Source organism: Cucurbita maxima, unplaced genomic scaffold, assembly GCF_002738345.1.
Source record: "Cucurbita maxima cultivar Rimu unplaced genomic scaffold, Cmax_1.0 Cma_Scf00017, whole genome shotgun sequence".
Taxonomy (NCBI): Eukaryota; Viridiplantae; Streptophyta; class Magnoliopsida; order Cucurbitales; family Cucurbitaceae; genus Cucurbita; species Cucurbita maxima.
Window position 1 is genome coordinate 3,223,434 of NW_019272033.1, and position 15,928 is coordinate 3,239,361.

Consider the following 15,928-nt stretch of genomic DNA (forward strand, 5'->3'; position numbering starts at 1 on the left):
TTTTTTTTTTTTTTTTTTTTTTTTTTTTTTTTTTTTTTTTTTTTTTTTTTTTTTTTTTTTTTTTTTTGAGGGAATTCGATTAGCTTCTTCCCTTTAATAGTACCGAGGATCTGTTTGTGCCTACTTACTAGATGAGTTTTTAAGTGTTGGCAGTGACTTGGGTTTTGATTCACCTAACTAAACTATTGAGCAATCACTATGGTTTTTTCTCACATCATGATACTAATGCCATAACACCACCAAAGTGCAGATATGCAAGTTCTTCTTACAGCAAAGGTGTCGGTTTGGCACTAGCTGCCGCTTATCGCATGGTATGTCATATTCTTTCACGTGGACCATGTAGATCCAACTACTCATTAAGTAAAGCCTTCCCCTCGTTTCAATGGCTGTTCCCACCAGCAATACTATCTTGAGATGCTAGAATGGATTATAAACTCTTTAATAAAGGAACCTGCAGAATTAAAATAATGGTGAAGTTCCTGCATAGGTCTAGGACTAAAAATGTTTTCCTTCATAAAGAGTTCAGTATGAAAAAAATGCTGGTGCTGTTCGGTTTTCTTGTTGATGAATCTTCAATCATTTGTATTCCTAATTAGAAGAATGTGAGTAAAACTTAGATCTTCTACAACTCGTTACTTCTTATTCCCCGTTGAGACTAGAAACAGTTTTGTTTCTATTTAAAGAAGAATGCAAGAGGTAATGGGGGACTAGTTTACCAATCCTAGAACTAAAGAAAATGGAGATTACACTGAAGAAAAACTGTCAAGGAACTGTGAATTAAGCTATTTCACCTAAGAGGAGAGCAAAGAGAAACTGTCTTGAATTTCTCTTTCTAATATCTTGGAAAATTCAATTGCCACATTTCATGCATTGGGCAGATGTTTGTGAATATCGCATTTCTAGAACTCCCCTTCATTTCAGCTGTCTCTATGTGATACATTCTAAGACTGCCTTATGTAATGCAAGGTAGTCTTGCCTTTCAACATTTTTGGAAAATACATGTTGCATTGCATTTTACCTCCATTCCAATAGTACCACATGTATTTCTTTCCCCTTGATTTAATGTTTCCATTTTATTTAAAATGAACTTTCCCTAGTTTTTTATTCACCTTTTTAGAGACTGGTCTTTTTCCTTCCATGTAAAAGAACAGGCAATAGCTAAGCTGCTGTTCTCAACTATATTTGTATACTTCTGTATATCATTAAAGTCAATAGCTTTGCTGCTATTCTCCATTGGGTTTGTCGACCAATTGGGAGTTTTGAGGAGGAAAGAATTTTTACATTTATTTCTTTGATTAGGTTTTTGTCCTTCTGTATAAAGTATATCTTAACAGGCAATAGCTATGCTTTTATTCTCAATTATCTGAGAGAGTTTTTCATGCACAGGAGTTGATATCCCTTTAACCTCTCTTAGGAGATATGCGCCAACAATTTGGAATCAGTCACTGACAGGGTCCAGTATCTGGGCTCTCTCGTCCAGGAATGGCATTTGGAGGCATGCTGAACTTGAATCTTGGGATGATGCACTACAAATTGCACAAGTTGTTTTTAAAGGTGATGGATCCTCTCAAAAGCTTGGACCGGAGGACATAGCGTTATCTGTGCGTGCTCAAATTAGTGATGGAGAAGAAAGTGATTCCAGCTTGGAAAAGTCTGACTCAAGTGATTATGAAGATGATGATTTGCAGGGTTTGGGATTCCTCGAAAGCTCTACACAGCAGAGGGGCATTCAGATGGAAACCACCATATTTGCAAAATGGGAGAACCATACCCGGGGAATCGCCTCCAAGATGATGGCTAATATGGGCTATCGAGAAGGAATGGGTTTGGGTGCATCTGGGCAGGGGATGCTAAATCCTATCCCTGTCAAAGTTCTTCCAGCAAAACAATCTCTTGATCATGCTCTAGAATCACAAAAGGAGAATAATACTAACGACGAGAATAATGGCAAGAAACGAAGTAGAGGCGGTAAGAGGAAACGTGATAAGAAGTTTGCTGCAGCAATGCAGGCAGCTAAAGAGGAAGAAGACTCAAGACCTGATGTCTTTAATCTTATCAACAACCACCTTGCAATGCATAATGGAGCACCGAATGATGGATCTGTTAAGAAACAGAAAGATAAAGGTTCAGCAGATGGAAAGAAGGTAGATAGACGAACTCTAATCGCGTACGATGGTGAGGTGAAAGACCTGCGAGTACGAATAGAGAAGCTTGAAGAAATGGTGAACAGAAATAAGAATGAGAAGGTTGTTTTCGAGGCTGCCTTAAGAAAGCTGAACGAGACTCGGAAAGCTTTGGCCGAGGCCGAGGCAGCTCATGCGTCTGCATCAAATGCAGTTACCAGCAGAGAAAAGGAAAAAAAATGGTTGAAGTTTTAGGGCTTGACTTGATGTTATTGTATAATGATAGCTCCACCTGTAGAAGATTCATGTCAATCTCTGAAACTGAACCCCACGTGAATTATTGAAGGAAATCGTGTGATGATTTGTGTTTCATGGTGGCTGGCCGTTGGTGTATATTCATCCTAATATGAAGTCCAAATCTTAATGTAGGCGACAGGCTGATTCTTGTTCCTTTTTCTCAATTAGTACTTCTTATAGTTCGGTCGTTTTTGTTTCTTTTGTGATTTGCATACTTTTCCCTAATAATGTATAAATTACTTTTTGGGATAGGATGAGCATTCTAGATGGAATTGGTTAAATATGTCATTTCCTACTCGTGCAAATTAGAATTTCATTCAATTTTATCGGTTTGATCCTGTTTGAAAATTTTTGCCTTTTTCACAATCGCACTTTTCTTACCACGAACTCTGCGATTGTGTGGCACTCGCTGTTTTTCAATAGCAAGTGAGTCAAGTCGATTTGTATTTGCGTTGCAATGCTCAAGTCTCTGACTCCTATTTGAAAAGAAGGTTTAGAAAACAGGGGCAGAGAAAGATTGAGTGAGAGAATTTGAAAACAAGGTTATATGACATACAAGCAAAAGGTAATACAACGGCTTAAGTAAAATTCATCCAATTCTTCACGTTCAAACAATTTAATTTTTTCTTCTCGCGTATTCCATTGGGTATAACTCCTCATCTTCATCCAATTAAAATTCTGAAATGTTTAAAAAATATTTTTAAAAAATTGATGTAATTTAATAAGTTGGTAAAATTAGTACATATCCCCACCACCGGTGAAAAAACATGTATTTGAATGTTGCTTTCGGGGAAACTATGAATTGAAGCTTCATCTGTGCAGGTAGGAGTTAAATGTGCTATTTTCGGTGTCCTCTAGTTTGAGAAAGAGAGCTGATATCCCGTTCAGGTACTCATTCCTCTCAATTTGACTCGATTACTTTCTGTTTCTTTTCCTGGGAATAGAAAATTTGGCTACCTATGAATGAGGTCATTGTACTCGGTAACTGGGACATCGTTTCGAGCTTTGTCCAATCTTTTGTTAACCCATTCTCTGGCCATCAAGTTGGGTACCATAGCAGACGTTTACACTTGCAACAATATCCTAAGTGGGTATTGGAAATGCAAAGAGTTTCGATCTGCAGACGTACTGTTCGACGAAATGCCGCTGAGAGACTCTGTATCTTGGAACACGATGATCGCGGGGTATATTAACTCTGGAAACTTGGAGAATTCATGGGAAGTTCTTAAATGCATGAGAAGATTTGGTTTTGATCAAGATGAGTACACCTTTGGAAGCATGCTGAAGGGCATTGCTTGTGCTGGTATGCTTGATTTGGGTCAGCAAATACATTCTATGATCATTAAGATGGGTTTTGCTGGAAATGTATATGCAGGGAGTGCTCTTCTGGATATGTATGCGAAATGTGAGAGACTTGAGGATGCATATTTGACATTCCTAAATATATCTAAGCAGAACACTGTTTCGTGGAATGCAATGATTGCTGGATACGCACAAACGGGTGATCGCGAGACCGCGTTTTTGTTGTTAGATTGTATGGAGCAAGAAGGTGAGAAGGTTGATGATGGCTCATTTGCTCCTCTTTTGCCTTTACTAGATGATGCTGAGTTTTGTAGATTGACAAGGCAAGTTCATGGAAAAGTCATAAAACATGGATTGGAGTCTGCTAATACAATGTGTAATGCTTTGATCACTTCTTATTCAGAATGTGGATCCCTTGTCGATGCCAAAAGGGTTTTCAATTGTTCGGCGGGCGTTCGAGATTTGGTGTCGTGGAACTCCCTGTTGGGTGCTTTTTTGGTGCATAATCAGGAAGATCTTGCTTTTAAACTCTTGATTGATATGCAAGAACATGGTTTTGAACCAGATTTGTACTCTTACACAAGCATTATCAGTGCTTGTTTCAACAAAGAGCTTAGCAATAATGGGAAATCCCTGCATGGGATGGTCATTAAAAGAGGATTAGAACAATCAGTGCCAATTTCAAATGCATTGATATCTATGTATCTTAAATCAGACGGTGGTTCGATGAAGGAAGCTTTATGTATATTCGAATCCTTGGAGATTAAGGATCGTGTGTCGTGGAACTCGATCTTGACGGGATTATCACAAATGGGGTCGAGCGAAGATGCTGTGAAGTCGTTTCTGCATATGAGATCTTTAGCAATGGATATTGATCGGTATTCGTTTTCTGCTGTGCTCAAATCATGCTCAGATTTGGCCACCTTTCAATTGGGACAACAATTTCATGTCTTGGCGCTGAAATATGGTATGGATTCCAATGAGTTTGTTTCAAGTTCATTAATCTTCATGTATTCAAAGTGTGGGATTATGGAAGATGCTAAAAGATCATTTGAAGGAGCTTCAAAAAGCTCTTCAATCACCTGGAATGCACTCATGTTTGGCTATGCACAACATGGGCAATGCCATGTTGCATTAGACCTCTTCTTTCTAATGGAAGAGAAGAAGGTGAAAATGGATCACATAACATTCGTTGCAGTTCTGACCGCTTGTAGCCATATCGGTTTAGTCGAACGGGGCTGCGAATTCTTACGATGTATGGAATCTGATTATGGGGTTCCTCCACGAATGGAGCATTATGCTTGTGCAGTTGATCTATATGGCCGTTCTGGGCGTCTTGATGAAGCCAAGGCCTTGATTGAGGCAATGCCATTCAAGCCGAACGCGATGGTGTGGAAGACGTTCTTGGGGGCATGTCGTTCTTGTGGGAACGTTGAGTTAGCTTGTCAGGTTGCAAGGCATCTACTAGAGATGGAGCCTGAAGAGCATTGCACTTATGTTCTTCTCTCAAACATGTATGGAGATCTAATGAGATGGGAGGAGAAGGCTCAGGTGAAGAGGTTAATGAAGGAAAGAGGAGTTAAGAAAACGCCTGGTTGGAGTTGGATTGAAGTTAAGAACAAGGTTCATGCTTTCATTGCTGAAGATCGTTCTCATCCCAGTTGCCAACAGATATACTTTTTGCTGGAAGTTCTTATGGAGGAAATCACAAGAATTGAAGCTGCTGCTGATGGTTTTGAGAGTTTTTTGGAGCAGGAAGAGCTAAGTTATGCATATGCATAATGTGTGTTTGCTCGAACCGATCAAATTGATTCGATTTGTTTGCATTTGCTCGATCACGATTTCGATCTCATTTCATAACTATTTGGTATTTAGTTTTCGTTTTAAAAAAAATTAAACTTCGCTTGAAAAACTAAAGTGAAAACATGTATGATATGACTTAATTTTGTAAAATCTCATAACAATTGAAGAGGAAAACAAACCATTTCTCGTAAGGATGTAGAGGCGTGGAAACCTCTACCTAGTATACACATTTTAAAATTGTGAAATTGACGACGATACATAACTGGTCAATGCAGATAATATTGTTAGCGGTTGACTTGAGCTGTTACAAATTTACTATGGATTCAAGATGGTACAATAAAAAAATGCTCAACATGATCCGACATAATGTATGTATATATATGTATGTATGTATGTATATATATATATATATATATATATATATGTATGAATATATGTATATAGATATGTATGTCTATAGGTATATACAGCATTCAATGCTATCTGTAATTTAGAAGTCGGCTTCACAGTAGAGAATCTTCCCATAACTTTTTGTCCTCAGTCACACTGCAAATCAACTTTTTCATTTAAAGCGCATTGAGAAACCAAACCAAACCAAACCCAAATCCAAATAGCTTTAAAATCTCACTGTTTCATTACCAATCTCAATACTCTAAAATTCTTTGAATAACAGTGTGCAGTTCGTATGCTGCATGCATTAACTAGATCCATACAAATCATGGTTTTTATTGTCACATTCAATCAGTAAATACAAATTCCATAAAACTAACACTAAAAATGTGTTTGAAATTTGGGTTTTGGTGAAGGCAAAGTCATGTTCGGGCTACTTTATTTCTTCTTCCCATCCCGACCCTTAGCGTGTTTATGGAACAGAAAATTCGACCCAACTACCTGTCCCTTATCATGTTTATGGAACAAAAAATTCGACCCAACTACCTGTCCCTTTTCGTGTTTATGGAACAAACTCAATCCAACTACCTGTCCCTTATTGTGTTTATGGAACAAACTCGACCCAACTACCTGTCCCTTATCGTGTTTATGGAACAAACTCAACCTGACTACCCTAGGACGAGACTTTGAGAGTCCCATTCTTAGCTCCGAAAACTTTTAACATGTAAACTCAACTCAATATGTGGACGAACTTCTCACAAACCTACCCACCACTAGGGCAACGGCCACCCCTATTACGGCTTGAGGCTAACACTTCTAACATTCAACAAGAAAACAGTCATAATATCAAAACACTACCAAACAAATAGATGAAATTACTTTCTCAATAGGAAAGCATTAAAATTCATTATTGAATATAAAATACTTCTAATGGGCCAAATCGTTTGTAGCCCCACAACTTACTTAACGTTTCAATACAGCTCAACAACCCCATTCCAGACACAGCCCACCGACGGAAAATCGCCGTCGCCGTCGCCGTCCCCACTGTGTTCAGTTGCTTGGTGAACAGTTCATTTGTAATCATATAAGTGACTAGCAATTAATTAACACATACTCATTATTTCAACGTCTAATGGAAGTTATTCCCCCGCTCACCTAAAAGGATTATAGACAAAAAACTTGTGCCGTGTAATCTCGAATGCAGAATAATTCCAATTCAATTTCAGAGGAATTTCAATTAGTGAATAATCTCGAGCATTTTCTTTTTTGTCTGCCAATAATTATCTACAATCGTGAATACGGCTAATACCTTCTATATTTTCCATCTATGGAACTATCATTTTAAGGCTGAATGAAAATTACTCATGTACTGAGTGAGAAAGACTCCGAGATTTTACCGCTAATCGAATCGAATCAGTTGTCGTCGTCGCCAGGTTTGTGGTGATTCACCTTGGCACATGATAATCCACGCGCCAGTGTCGGCGCGTCTACTATAGTCGCCGACGACATCTCCATCTGGCAAATCCGGACGGCGCCAAACAGCCTTTCCGGCAACTCCTCCTCCGTCTGCCCCTCCACCAGAAACCCCATATCTACTGTTACGTTGGTAACGTATCCAAGCGCGAGATGCAAAATCGCACTGGCTAACGCTGAGCTCCCCATATCTACATCAATCTCCAAATAATTAGGTCCTCTGTGGTAATTGCACGTCAATGCCTTCCCTAACAAACACGCACTGTAATTTCCTACTGCTTTCTTAACAATCCATGGCCCTTTCACGATCCGATTCACCAATTTCAACCGTTGATTTCTGAATAAATCATCGCCATTAATGAAACGGTGAAGAAGCGAGCCAGATGGAATCGGATCTTCAGTAGCAAAGTAGAACACGGCACTGTACTGATCCTTCCCAGGTACTTGAATGTTAACCGCAATAATGAAACTCTTCATCGACTTACCGACGGCTTGCGCTCTCCTCAACGCTTGCGCGACGCGATTGTCAGGGCGAGCAAGGACGTTGTCAAGCTTGGTACTAGATTTCAGCCAATCAACACCGGCGGGAGAAAGCAGGTAATCTCCAGACGGAGATTTTTGCCGTTTCGCCAAGTAGTTCTTGGAACGGAGAGCAAAGAGGTCCCCCGGCGGCGAGGCCCAACCATTTATCCCCGTCTGAAGGTCGACAAGGCGTAGGGATCCGCCGTTGATCGTCTCGGAAATCCAATCCACCATCGCACCTACCTTCCAGTAATCTTTCCCCCCTCTCTCTTCTCCTTTTATCTCCGAGACTGAGAATCGGAAGTGAAATGCCTTCGAACCAAATGGGGGCAAGAACGGTAATAACTAAAGACCCCTTATTTTCAATTTAATTACATGATTGCCATCCATACTTTTCATCATTATTATCGCCGTGTTGAGTATTTTATTTGCCGACTTATCAAAATTCAATTAAATTAAATATCTTTATTTACGATAATCCTCTTATTTAAATGAAAATTAATTACAGATAATCCTTTTTATTTAAATGAATTTTAAATTAAATATCATTATTATGATAATCCTTTTATTTTTTTTTATTTTTATTGGTGAATAATTCAATGTAATTAATGAATAAAATTAGTAAAAAAATAATAATTAAACAAAATTAAGAGAATCCACGTATTGAGAATCAAAGAAATTGACTTAAAAATAATAGTTGGATGAGAGAATCGTGATAGGACAATAATGGTCCACTTTATGAGTTGGTCGGGGCCCACTTAATCAAGCCCATGCGTTGGAAAATCACCTACTATTCCTCTTTTTTTTTTTTTTTTTTTTTTATGGTTTAGGCCAAACGGGATGGTATTGGATGTAAATTCGACAAGTTAATGGGGGTAGATTCGGAAATTCTGACGGGCTAGAAATTGACGGTGGTGATGGAGACACGTGGATGGGAAAAGCGCAGGACAATAACAGTCATTAATGACGCAATGTTGAAATTAATTTGCATAATTACTTCATTTATTGATGAAGGATTTGTAGATTTAATTAATATAATTCTATTTGTTTGACATTTCTTATCAAATTTTTTATATTTTTTTAATATTAACCACTAATTCTTTTCACTCCCATTTATATATATATAATAAATTGATAATTTAATTATCATTTTATTAAAATATTTAAAAATGTAAATATTTCACACAAATTCTACTTCACACTTAAAGTTCAAATTATATAAATTGTTAGAAGCATTTGGAAAACTTTACAATAAATAGAGATTAAACTGACTATTTTAAACGTAAAGAAAACTAATAAATCTCTTAAAAGCAAAAAAAAAAAAAAAAAAAAAAAAAAAAAACAAGAATAAATGAACTAGTTCGTCATTCCATACAAAAGAAATACTGAACTAATACTATTTACAGCTCAAATTTACAAACTTCGTTAANAAATAGAAGACTCTGATTATCAAAGGGTCAATACGAGTCAACGTGGCCGCATGTGCACGGAGTAATGGTGGGGAAGCCGTACTTTGTATGATATCATATTTGGCGTGATGCAATTAAAAGCTGTCTGCGAAACAGAGCAGGGTTATTTGTGGAAATTAATTTTATATCAATTTTATATTTTTAAAATTTAAAATTTTATTAAAATTATCATAAAATATATATATATATATATATAATTTAAAAGTTTTGTGAAAATTGATAATTTAATATTTTTTATATTAATTTATTTTATTAATGTATAAAATTGTGGGTGGTTCATGAAATTTGTTATTTGGTGGGGGAGGGGAGAAATGGGGAGGTTGCATTAAATTTGAATCAATTTATTAATGATGGTCAAACCTTGAGATTAGCAAAGAAGTGTATTTTTTATTTCCATAATAATAATTTAAAAATATATATATTTTTTTTTTATTTTTTTATTTTTTAGATTGGAAAAAAAACATATATTTAAAAAAAGGTTATTGGGAATAGTTTGAGTTGTACATTGAATGTTGTAGCTAAAATGGAAAAATGTAGGCTATATTTAGTATTCTGTTAGGGTTGTTTTTACGATACCAAATTCGTTACTCAGATGTATTGCCTGCCATAAACAAAACCACATACATATATTTATACAGAGAGAGGTTAAATTAATAAAAATATGAATAAATTTTATATTTTATCTAAAAGTACCACTAAAAGTTTAAATGGTACTGAAAAAAACTTTATTTTAAAAATACTATTGAATTTTAAAACCTTTTTTTTAAGTTTAAAAATATTCTGATTATATTTAAAACATACTCAATTTTAAAAATAGTATCTTCGTAGAAAAGAGTTTTTTAAAAACTCTTATTGTCAATATACGGAGGAAATGTCTTACCCACTAATATAAATTATCTTCAAAAATTTTAATGTTACTTTTGAAAATGTAGTTCGAGAATATTTTTAAATTTTTTTACAAGGTTTTAAAAGTATTCTTGAATTTTTTAAAAAATTTAAATATTTTTTTTTTAAAAGTATTCTAAAACTTTTGAATGTTAAATAGTATTTTTGAAAAACTATTTTTTAAACCTTTTTGAGAGTTGGAGAGTATTTTTAAAACAAAGTAAGAACATTTTTCATTCAAAACTAATGGTAATAATATTTTTAATTTTTTGTTTTTAGTTTAAGAATATTTTCTAAATTTTTTAAAAAATGTGTAAACATATTATTGAAAGTTCTTTTTATTAATTTAGCATCTATATATATATATATATATATATATATATATATATATATTTTTGTAAAAAATAATAATATAAACTACAAAAGAAAAAAAAAAAAAAAAAAGGAAAAGTTTTTATTTTATAATTTCTTGTTGTGTTTAGGCCTTAGGGTTAGAGAGAAGGTTGGGTTTGGCGTCTGTGGTTATACTGGAAAGATTCTAGTCCAACGCGTTACTTTTTCTGACGTTCCAGAGGAAGCCGTTAAACTATCCTTTGCACAAAGTCCAACAGAGATGAAGAGAAAAAGTATCCAATTTGGTCACGTGTTAATTAATAGGAGAAGGGATTCAGTTTCATTTGTATTTACTTCAATTTAATTCAGTTCAAACTAACCACTTTTTAAATCGATCAACTTCAGCAGAGAACCATGGATAGCTCAAATTAATACTCCTTTAGATATTGATCTGTTTGGCTTAAAATCGGACCTTAAACTCCACTCGAGCCAAACTAATCGTACCCCTAATTTTTACCATATTAATAAGAATATGCAATAGAAACTAACACTGACATATCTTTAAAATTCATGCAATAAGGAAGTACAAGCTTGGGCAAAAAAAAAAAAAAAACAGAAACACGATATTTATTGGTATGATCCATTTTAAGGAAACCAAAAGTAAAACAATGAGCTTATACTCAAAGTGGATGATATCGTACCATTGTAGATATTCATCAATCCTAACAAACCTTAAACATGTAGTCGTAGTGAACATCTATATTCCTAAGATCAAATCAAGGAAAACACAGGCTTACTTATACTACAGGAATATCTTCTGAAGTGCTTTGAATTCAGATGGCTAATGAAGAAGAACAAAAAAAAATTACCACAGTAATATACCTGTAAATCGATAGTGGGTCAATAGCAATCGACAATCGCCAACCAGACAAAACTAACATGAAGAAAGCATCTATTGATGCTACAAGTCCTGGAATTTGCCTGAGCTGGAAAAGCAAAAAGTACAAGTCACTATACAAGATTGCTTGGATAGACAGCTAGAATCTCTTTGTAAGAAAGAGCCACTCCCACATTTCTATAAATCCAATTTCTTACCACATATTGCTTCTATTGATGCCATTGAAAAGTGAGAAAATGAGCACAAATTTTCTTACTTTTCCTATGCAAATAAGATTCTTCTACCAGTCAGGTATGAACTTTACATGTAATGGAGAAAGCAATAAGCTCTAATTTGCTGCCATAAAGTGAGTCACTACTCACCATTCACCACTACTTGCTAGTGTTTTTGAGGTAAATGGTGCTTTGAAAGTCGCAAGCCTTTCAAATAAAGGAACAAAAGACAGCAACTAGCTAAATGGGTAATTTTCTTCTTCTTTTTGTTGACAGAAGGACAGAATACAAATTGGAAAAGAGAGACAAACATATTTTCATCGTTGTGAAATGCATTATTGGACATTGATAAAGCTATTTGATGATTGAATAACAATGAAGATTTACTATCAAATTACTACAAACATACTTTAGACATTATATTAGCTGATTTGATGGCCCATTCATCTTCAAGGGAAAATGAGCTGGAAAAAGGTACTTCCACTAATGTATGTTCAAGAGTACAGCTAAAACCAATACCAAAACTAGGAGATTCTTTTTATAAATATATATAAAAAGCACCGAAGAAACAATGTGTAACAGCCCAAGTCCACTGCTAGTGGATATTGTCCTTTTTTAGGTTTCCCCTTCGAACTTCCCCTCAAAGTTTTTAAAACACGTCTGCTAGAGAGAGTTTTCCACACTCTTATAAAGAATGTTTCGTTCTCCTCTCGAACCGATGTGGGATCTCACACAATGATATTAAAAGCGCTGCACCTGAAGCAGCAGCAATCCATTTCTTCGTAACTATTCACTAATTCTGCTAGGAATTAATGGAGCTCTCACTCCGCAAGATGCAGCAGCAATCCATTTCTTAGTGGAACAAGGAGCAGAGCTAGTTACACTTAATGAGAAATCTGAAGCAAGGATATTTTTCCCAACTCTTTGTCTTTTCCTTTAAAAGTTTCGAAAGTTAAAGTTGTAGTTTATATGTACCGTAAAACAGACTCATCAATAATGGACTCAGAATAAAACGTATTCAATCATTTCTTCACCTGGTGATTCTTCACCTGGTGATTCTTCACCTATCGTGATGGAAGCATGCTAATAAACGAAAAACCAAACAAGATTACAGATATATGAACGGATCGCCTTATAATTCTATGAATTAAAAACCATACAAATCAAATTTGATTTGTAAGAAACATTTTCACATTCTTACATTACGAAACTGAGATTCTGAGAGTACATACTGGTGGATACTTACAGAGAAACATCGTTCCATGGCTTTTGTGACTGCCTCCTCAACATCAGAGACGCAATAATTAACGAATTCGGTTTCACTAAAGTTTCTTTCAGGAACGAATCATTCAGTAACTCAGTGTGCCTTCCTCCTCGGAGGTTGTTTTTGGGCTGCCAACTTATAAATCCAATATACCTACAGAAATCAAGAGGAAATGAGCAAACAAGAGAGTACAGAGCTTGAATACAATGCAAAAAAACGAAACAAAAATCGGAGTTAGAGAGTACCAAAGCAAAGACGTGAGCTGCTATGAGAAGAACAAGGATGAAAGGCATTGCTTCGAGGATCCATGGTCCTGTAGATGACCGTTGCTCGTTCGCCATTTTCACCGGAGAACGATGGATGAAGAGATTGAAGAATGAAGAAGATAAACCCTAAATCGAGGGTTTGCACATTTACAGCCCTACTCAGTCGAACTAGAGCATCCTACTGGTGGTGAAGGGAAGATCAGGGGGCGATCGTGTCGCGGCAGAAAGCATATTTATTAATGGGGGAATATTGAATTTAAAATATATTTTTACGGGAAATTAATTAGTTAATTAAGCGAAATTAAATCTTCAACATTAATATCTATTTATATAATCAAAGAATACTCTCTCATTAATATAAGATTGTTTGAGAAGTCCAAAACAAATTCACGAAAAACTTAGGTGGAATGTAATAAGTCCATAAAATCCTTAAAATAAATAAAAAAAAATCAAATTTTAAACAGATACGAAGGAAAAGAAAAGAGGCGCGAAACGTAGCGTTTTTCTCATTTCTTCAGCAAACCACCCGCGCCTTCTCACTTCCTTCTCCCACTCTCTGCAGGTACAGGTTCGAACAATGGTGGAAGAAGATGCATCTTCGATGGATTCTCCGATCTCTTGTTGCATTGCTTGTTCTTTTGAATCACTAGCAGATAAGGAATGTGGTTGCGCGCTTCAAATGCTACCGCCTGTTCACTCCGGCCTACTGAGGTACCTTCTTGTTTCATTTCACCACTATTACTTGCATTTTCTTATTCTTTTGTGCTCCTGCGATGTGTGCCTGGTGATTTTTAGGAGGTGTATGAAAGTGAGAATCACTCGAAAATTCCACTAGAGAGTAGAGAACGTACTTCGTTATCGGCGACCTAAGAAATCTTAGGATCTTTCTCTGTTTCTTTTCCTGTTAATCACGCTATTCTACTGTTTTTTCGGTAATTGATACTTCTCTTGATTGAATTGATTGTATTTCCTTTGGTTTTTCTTTAACTAGATCTGCGGGAGCTACATTTTGACCTTCCGACTTGTACCAGGTATAGAACAACTTCGGTTAAGGTAGCTTTTGTGGACTTCTGTTGTTCTTCTATTCCCAATCGAGTTTCTGGTAATAGCTAATTTGAGGAAATTTCGACTAGCTAATATTATATTGATCTATATTTTACCCCCACCACACCGCCAAACAAACAAAAAAAGCCGCAGATTACGAGGCGTGAAATGTGAATTAAGAATTAGGATCTGCAATCGAAAATTTCATGTTCGTTCCATAAATCATTCATTGAAATGAAAATAGGGACCTAACTGAAAATTTGAATGCAGATTTATCGATCGTCCACAGATATCTGCCTGCATTCTCAAAGCCGACAGGATTGTTTGGAATGACATAATATTTCTCGTTTATTGGGTGGAATTGGCAATCGGGATGTTTTTGGTTGAAGTGTGGTGCTGATTTTGTTTGTTCTTGAATGCTAAGTTACAGCTAAATGCTTTTGGCTGCAAAATATGTATGTGATTAGTTGCTTCGTTTGAATCATAGATTCAAGGTTGAAAATGTGTTTTCTTTCACTTACTCAACTTATATCTAACCGAACTACTTATATCTAACCGAACTACTTATGTTGGATTATGCTATCTTTTTTTCACATCCTCTTAACTGTTTAACTATTTCAGATTGAATCAATTTATCGAGCCTTGGAGTGAAAGAAATAGGATGCCCGATTTGTTGTCAACTTGGGATAAATCATCGAATCATGCTATTCTGGAAAGAGCTGTTCACGGATTTCAGTGTCTCCGTGAAGCAATAATGCTAGCACTACAAGTGTGGATGGCTGTGTTTATTCGCGTGACATTAATTCCCGAGGTTCGTAGTTTCTCTCTAGATGTCGTTTCAAGTTTTTCAAATATTTGATTTTTTTTTAGTTATACATGGTTAATCATACTAATTATTTATAATTTTATTAAAATTATTTATTTGAGAATAATTATTATTAGGTTAGATAAACTTAAAACCTAATGCATATTATATAATATACTCAAGGAATGAAAATTATTTTAAGTCATATTATTATTTTATTAATAAATAGTTATAATGGTATGAGATTTACAAGAATATATAATTTACTCCCCCATATACCACATTTAATTTTGAAATATAAATTAACTAAATATTTATAATTAAAAGTTCATGTCATTTTATTACAACCATTTATGGGAGGATAATTATTAAAATCTATTACAAAATAAACTAAAAATCTAAAATTTATGACACGTGAACTTAATAAAAAGTAACTCGACTAATTATTTAAAACTAAATAATATAATCAAATTGTTGAAAATACTTGATGGAAAATAACTTTGTCGTATAACACCAAATACGGTTATTTAATTTGGTAGTACAAACACATTTATTTAATTTTCAGGTATTTTATGGTAAACAAAACTTCAAAATAAACGGTCCTCGAGAGATTTGTTTCATAAATCAAAGGCAAACTTTTAGATTTATATAACGTAATTCATGCTCGATATAACGTAATGGGTTATAATAGAAGCATTAGTAATGGGTTAGCAAACTTTTAGATTTATATAACGTAATTCATGCTCGATAGGTGACCGCTAGGATGATAAAAAAAAAAAAAAAAAAAAAAAAAAAAAAAAAAAAAAAAAAAAAAAAAAAAAAAAAAAAAAAAAAAAAAAAAA

The 15,928-nt window shown here is 35.0% G+C and overlaps 3 protein-coding genes and 2 long non-coding RNA genes across 5 annotated transcripts in view; 3 read left to right on the forward strand and 2 right to left on the reverse strand.

Annotated features, from left to right (window-relative positions):
* Positions 1-2,669, forward strand: part of LOC111492462 (zinc finger CCCH domain-containing protein 22-like) — a 3,845-nt gene extending 1,176 nt beyond the window's left edge. The window contains exons 3-4 of the mRNA XM_023141804.1: positions 251-311; positions 1,387-2,669. Of these exons, the coding sequence (XP_022997572.1) occupies positions 251-311; positions 1,387-2,378 (1,053 nt within the window). The 3' untranslated portion in view covers positions 2,379-2,669. The remainder of the gene's footprint in view (positions 1-250; positions 312-1,386) is intronic.
* Positions 2,670-3,154: 485 nt separating this feature from the next.
* On the forward strand, positions 3,155-5,596 carry LOC111492460 (putative pentatricopeptide repeat-containing protein At3g25970). The gene has a single exon (XM_023141801.1). It carries the CDS (start codon positions 3,384-3,386, stop codon positions 5,502-5,504), a length of 2,121 nt encoding a protein of 706 aa, XP_022997569.1. The 5' UTR covers positions 3,155-3,383; the 3' UTR covers positions 5,505-5,596.
* A 366-nt stretch (positions 5,597-5,962) lies between these two features.
* LOC111492463 (protein ENHANCED DISEASE RESISTANCE 2-like) lies at positions 5,963-8,185 on the reverse strand. The gene is made up of 2 exons (XM_023141805.1): positions 7,313-8,185; positions 5,963-6,071 (listed from the first exon to the last, which is right to left on the reverse strand). The coding sequence occupies exon 1, from the start codon at positions 8,142-8,144 to the stop codon at positions 7,329-7,331; it is 816 nt and encodes a 271-aa protein (XP_022997573.1). The 5' UTR covers positions 8,145-8,185; the 3' UTR covers positions 5,963-6,071; positions 7,313-7,328.
* A 3,032-nt stretch (positions 8,186-11,217) lies between these two features.
* LOC111492466 lies at positions 11,218-13,459 on the reverse strand. The gene is made up of 3 exons (XR_002719870.1): positions 13,217-13,459; positions 12,954-13,124; positions 11,218-11,583 (listed from the first exon to the last, which is right to left on the reverse strand). It is a non-coding gene; the product is annotated as an uncharacterized LOC111492466 (long non-coding RNA).
* A 283-nt stretch (positions 13,460-13,742) lies between these two features.
* On the forward strand, positions 13,743-14,671 carry LOC111492468. Its single transcript, XR_002719872.1, has 3 exons — positions 13,743-13,948; positions 14,229-14,268; positions 14,552-14,671. It is a non-coding gene; the product is annotated as an uncharacterized LOC111492468 (long non-coding RNA).
* Positions 14,672-15,928: the final 1,257 nt, after the last annotated feature.

Bases quoted from the DNA above. Each gene is read 5' to 3' on its own strand.
- LOC111492460 (XM_023141801.1), top strand. From the start codon at position 3,384: ATGAGGTCATTGTACTCGGTAACTGGGACATCGTTTCGAGCTTTGTCC.
- LOC111492463 (XM_023141805.1), bottom strand. From the start codon at position 8,144: ATGGTGGATTGGATTTCCGAGACGATCAACGGCGGATCCCTACGCCTT.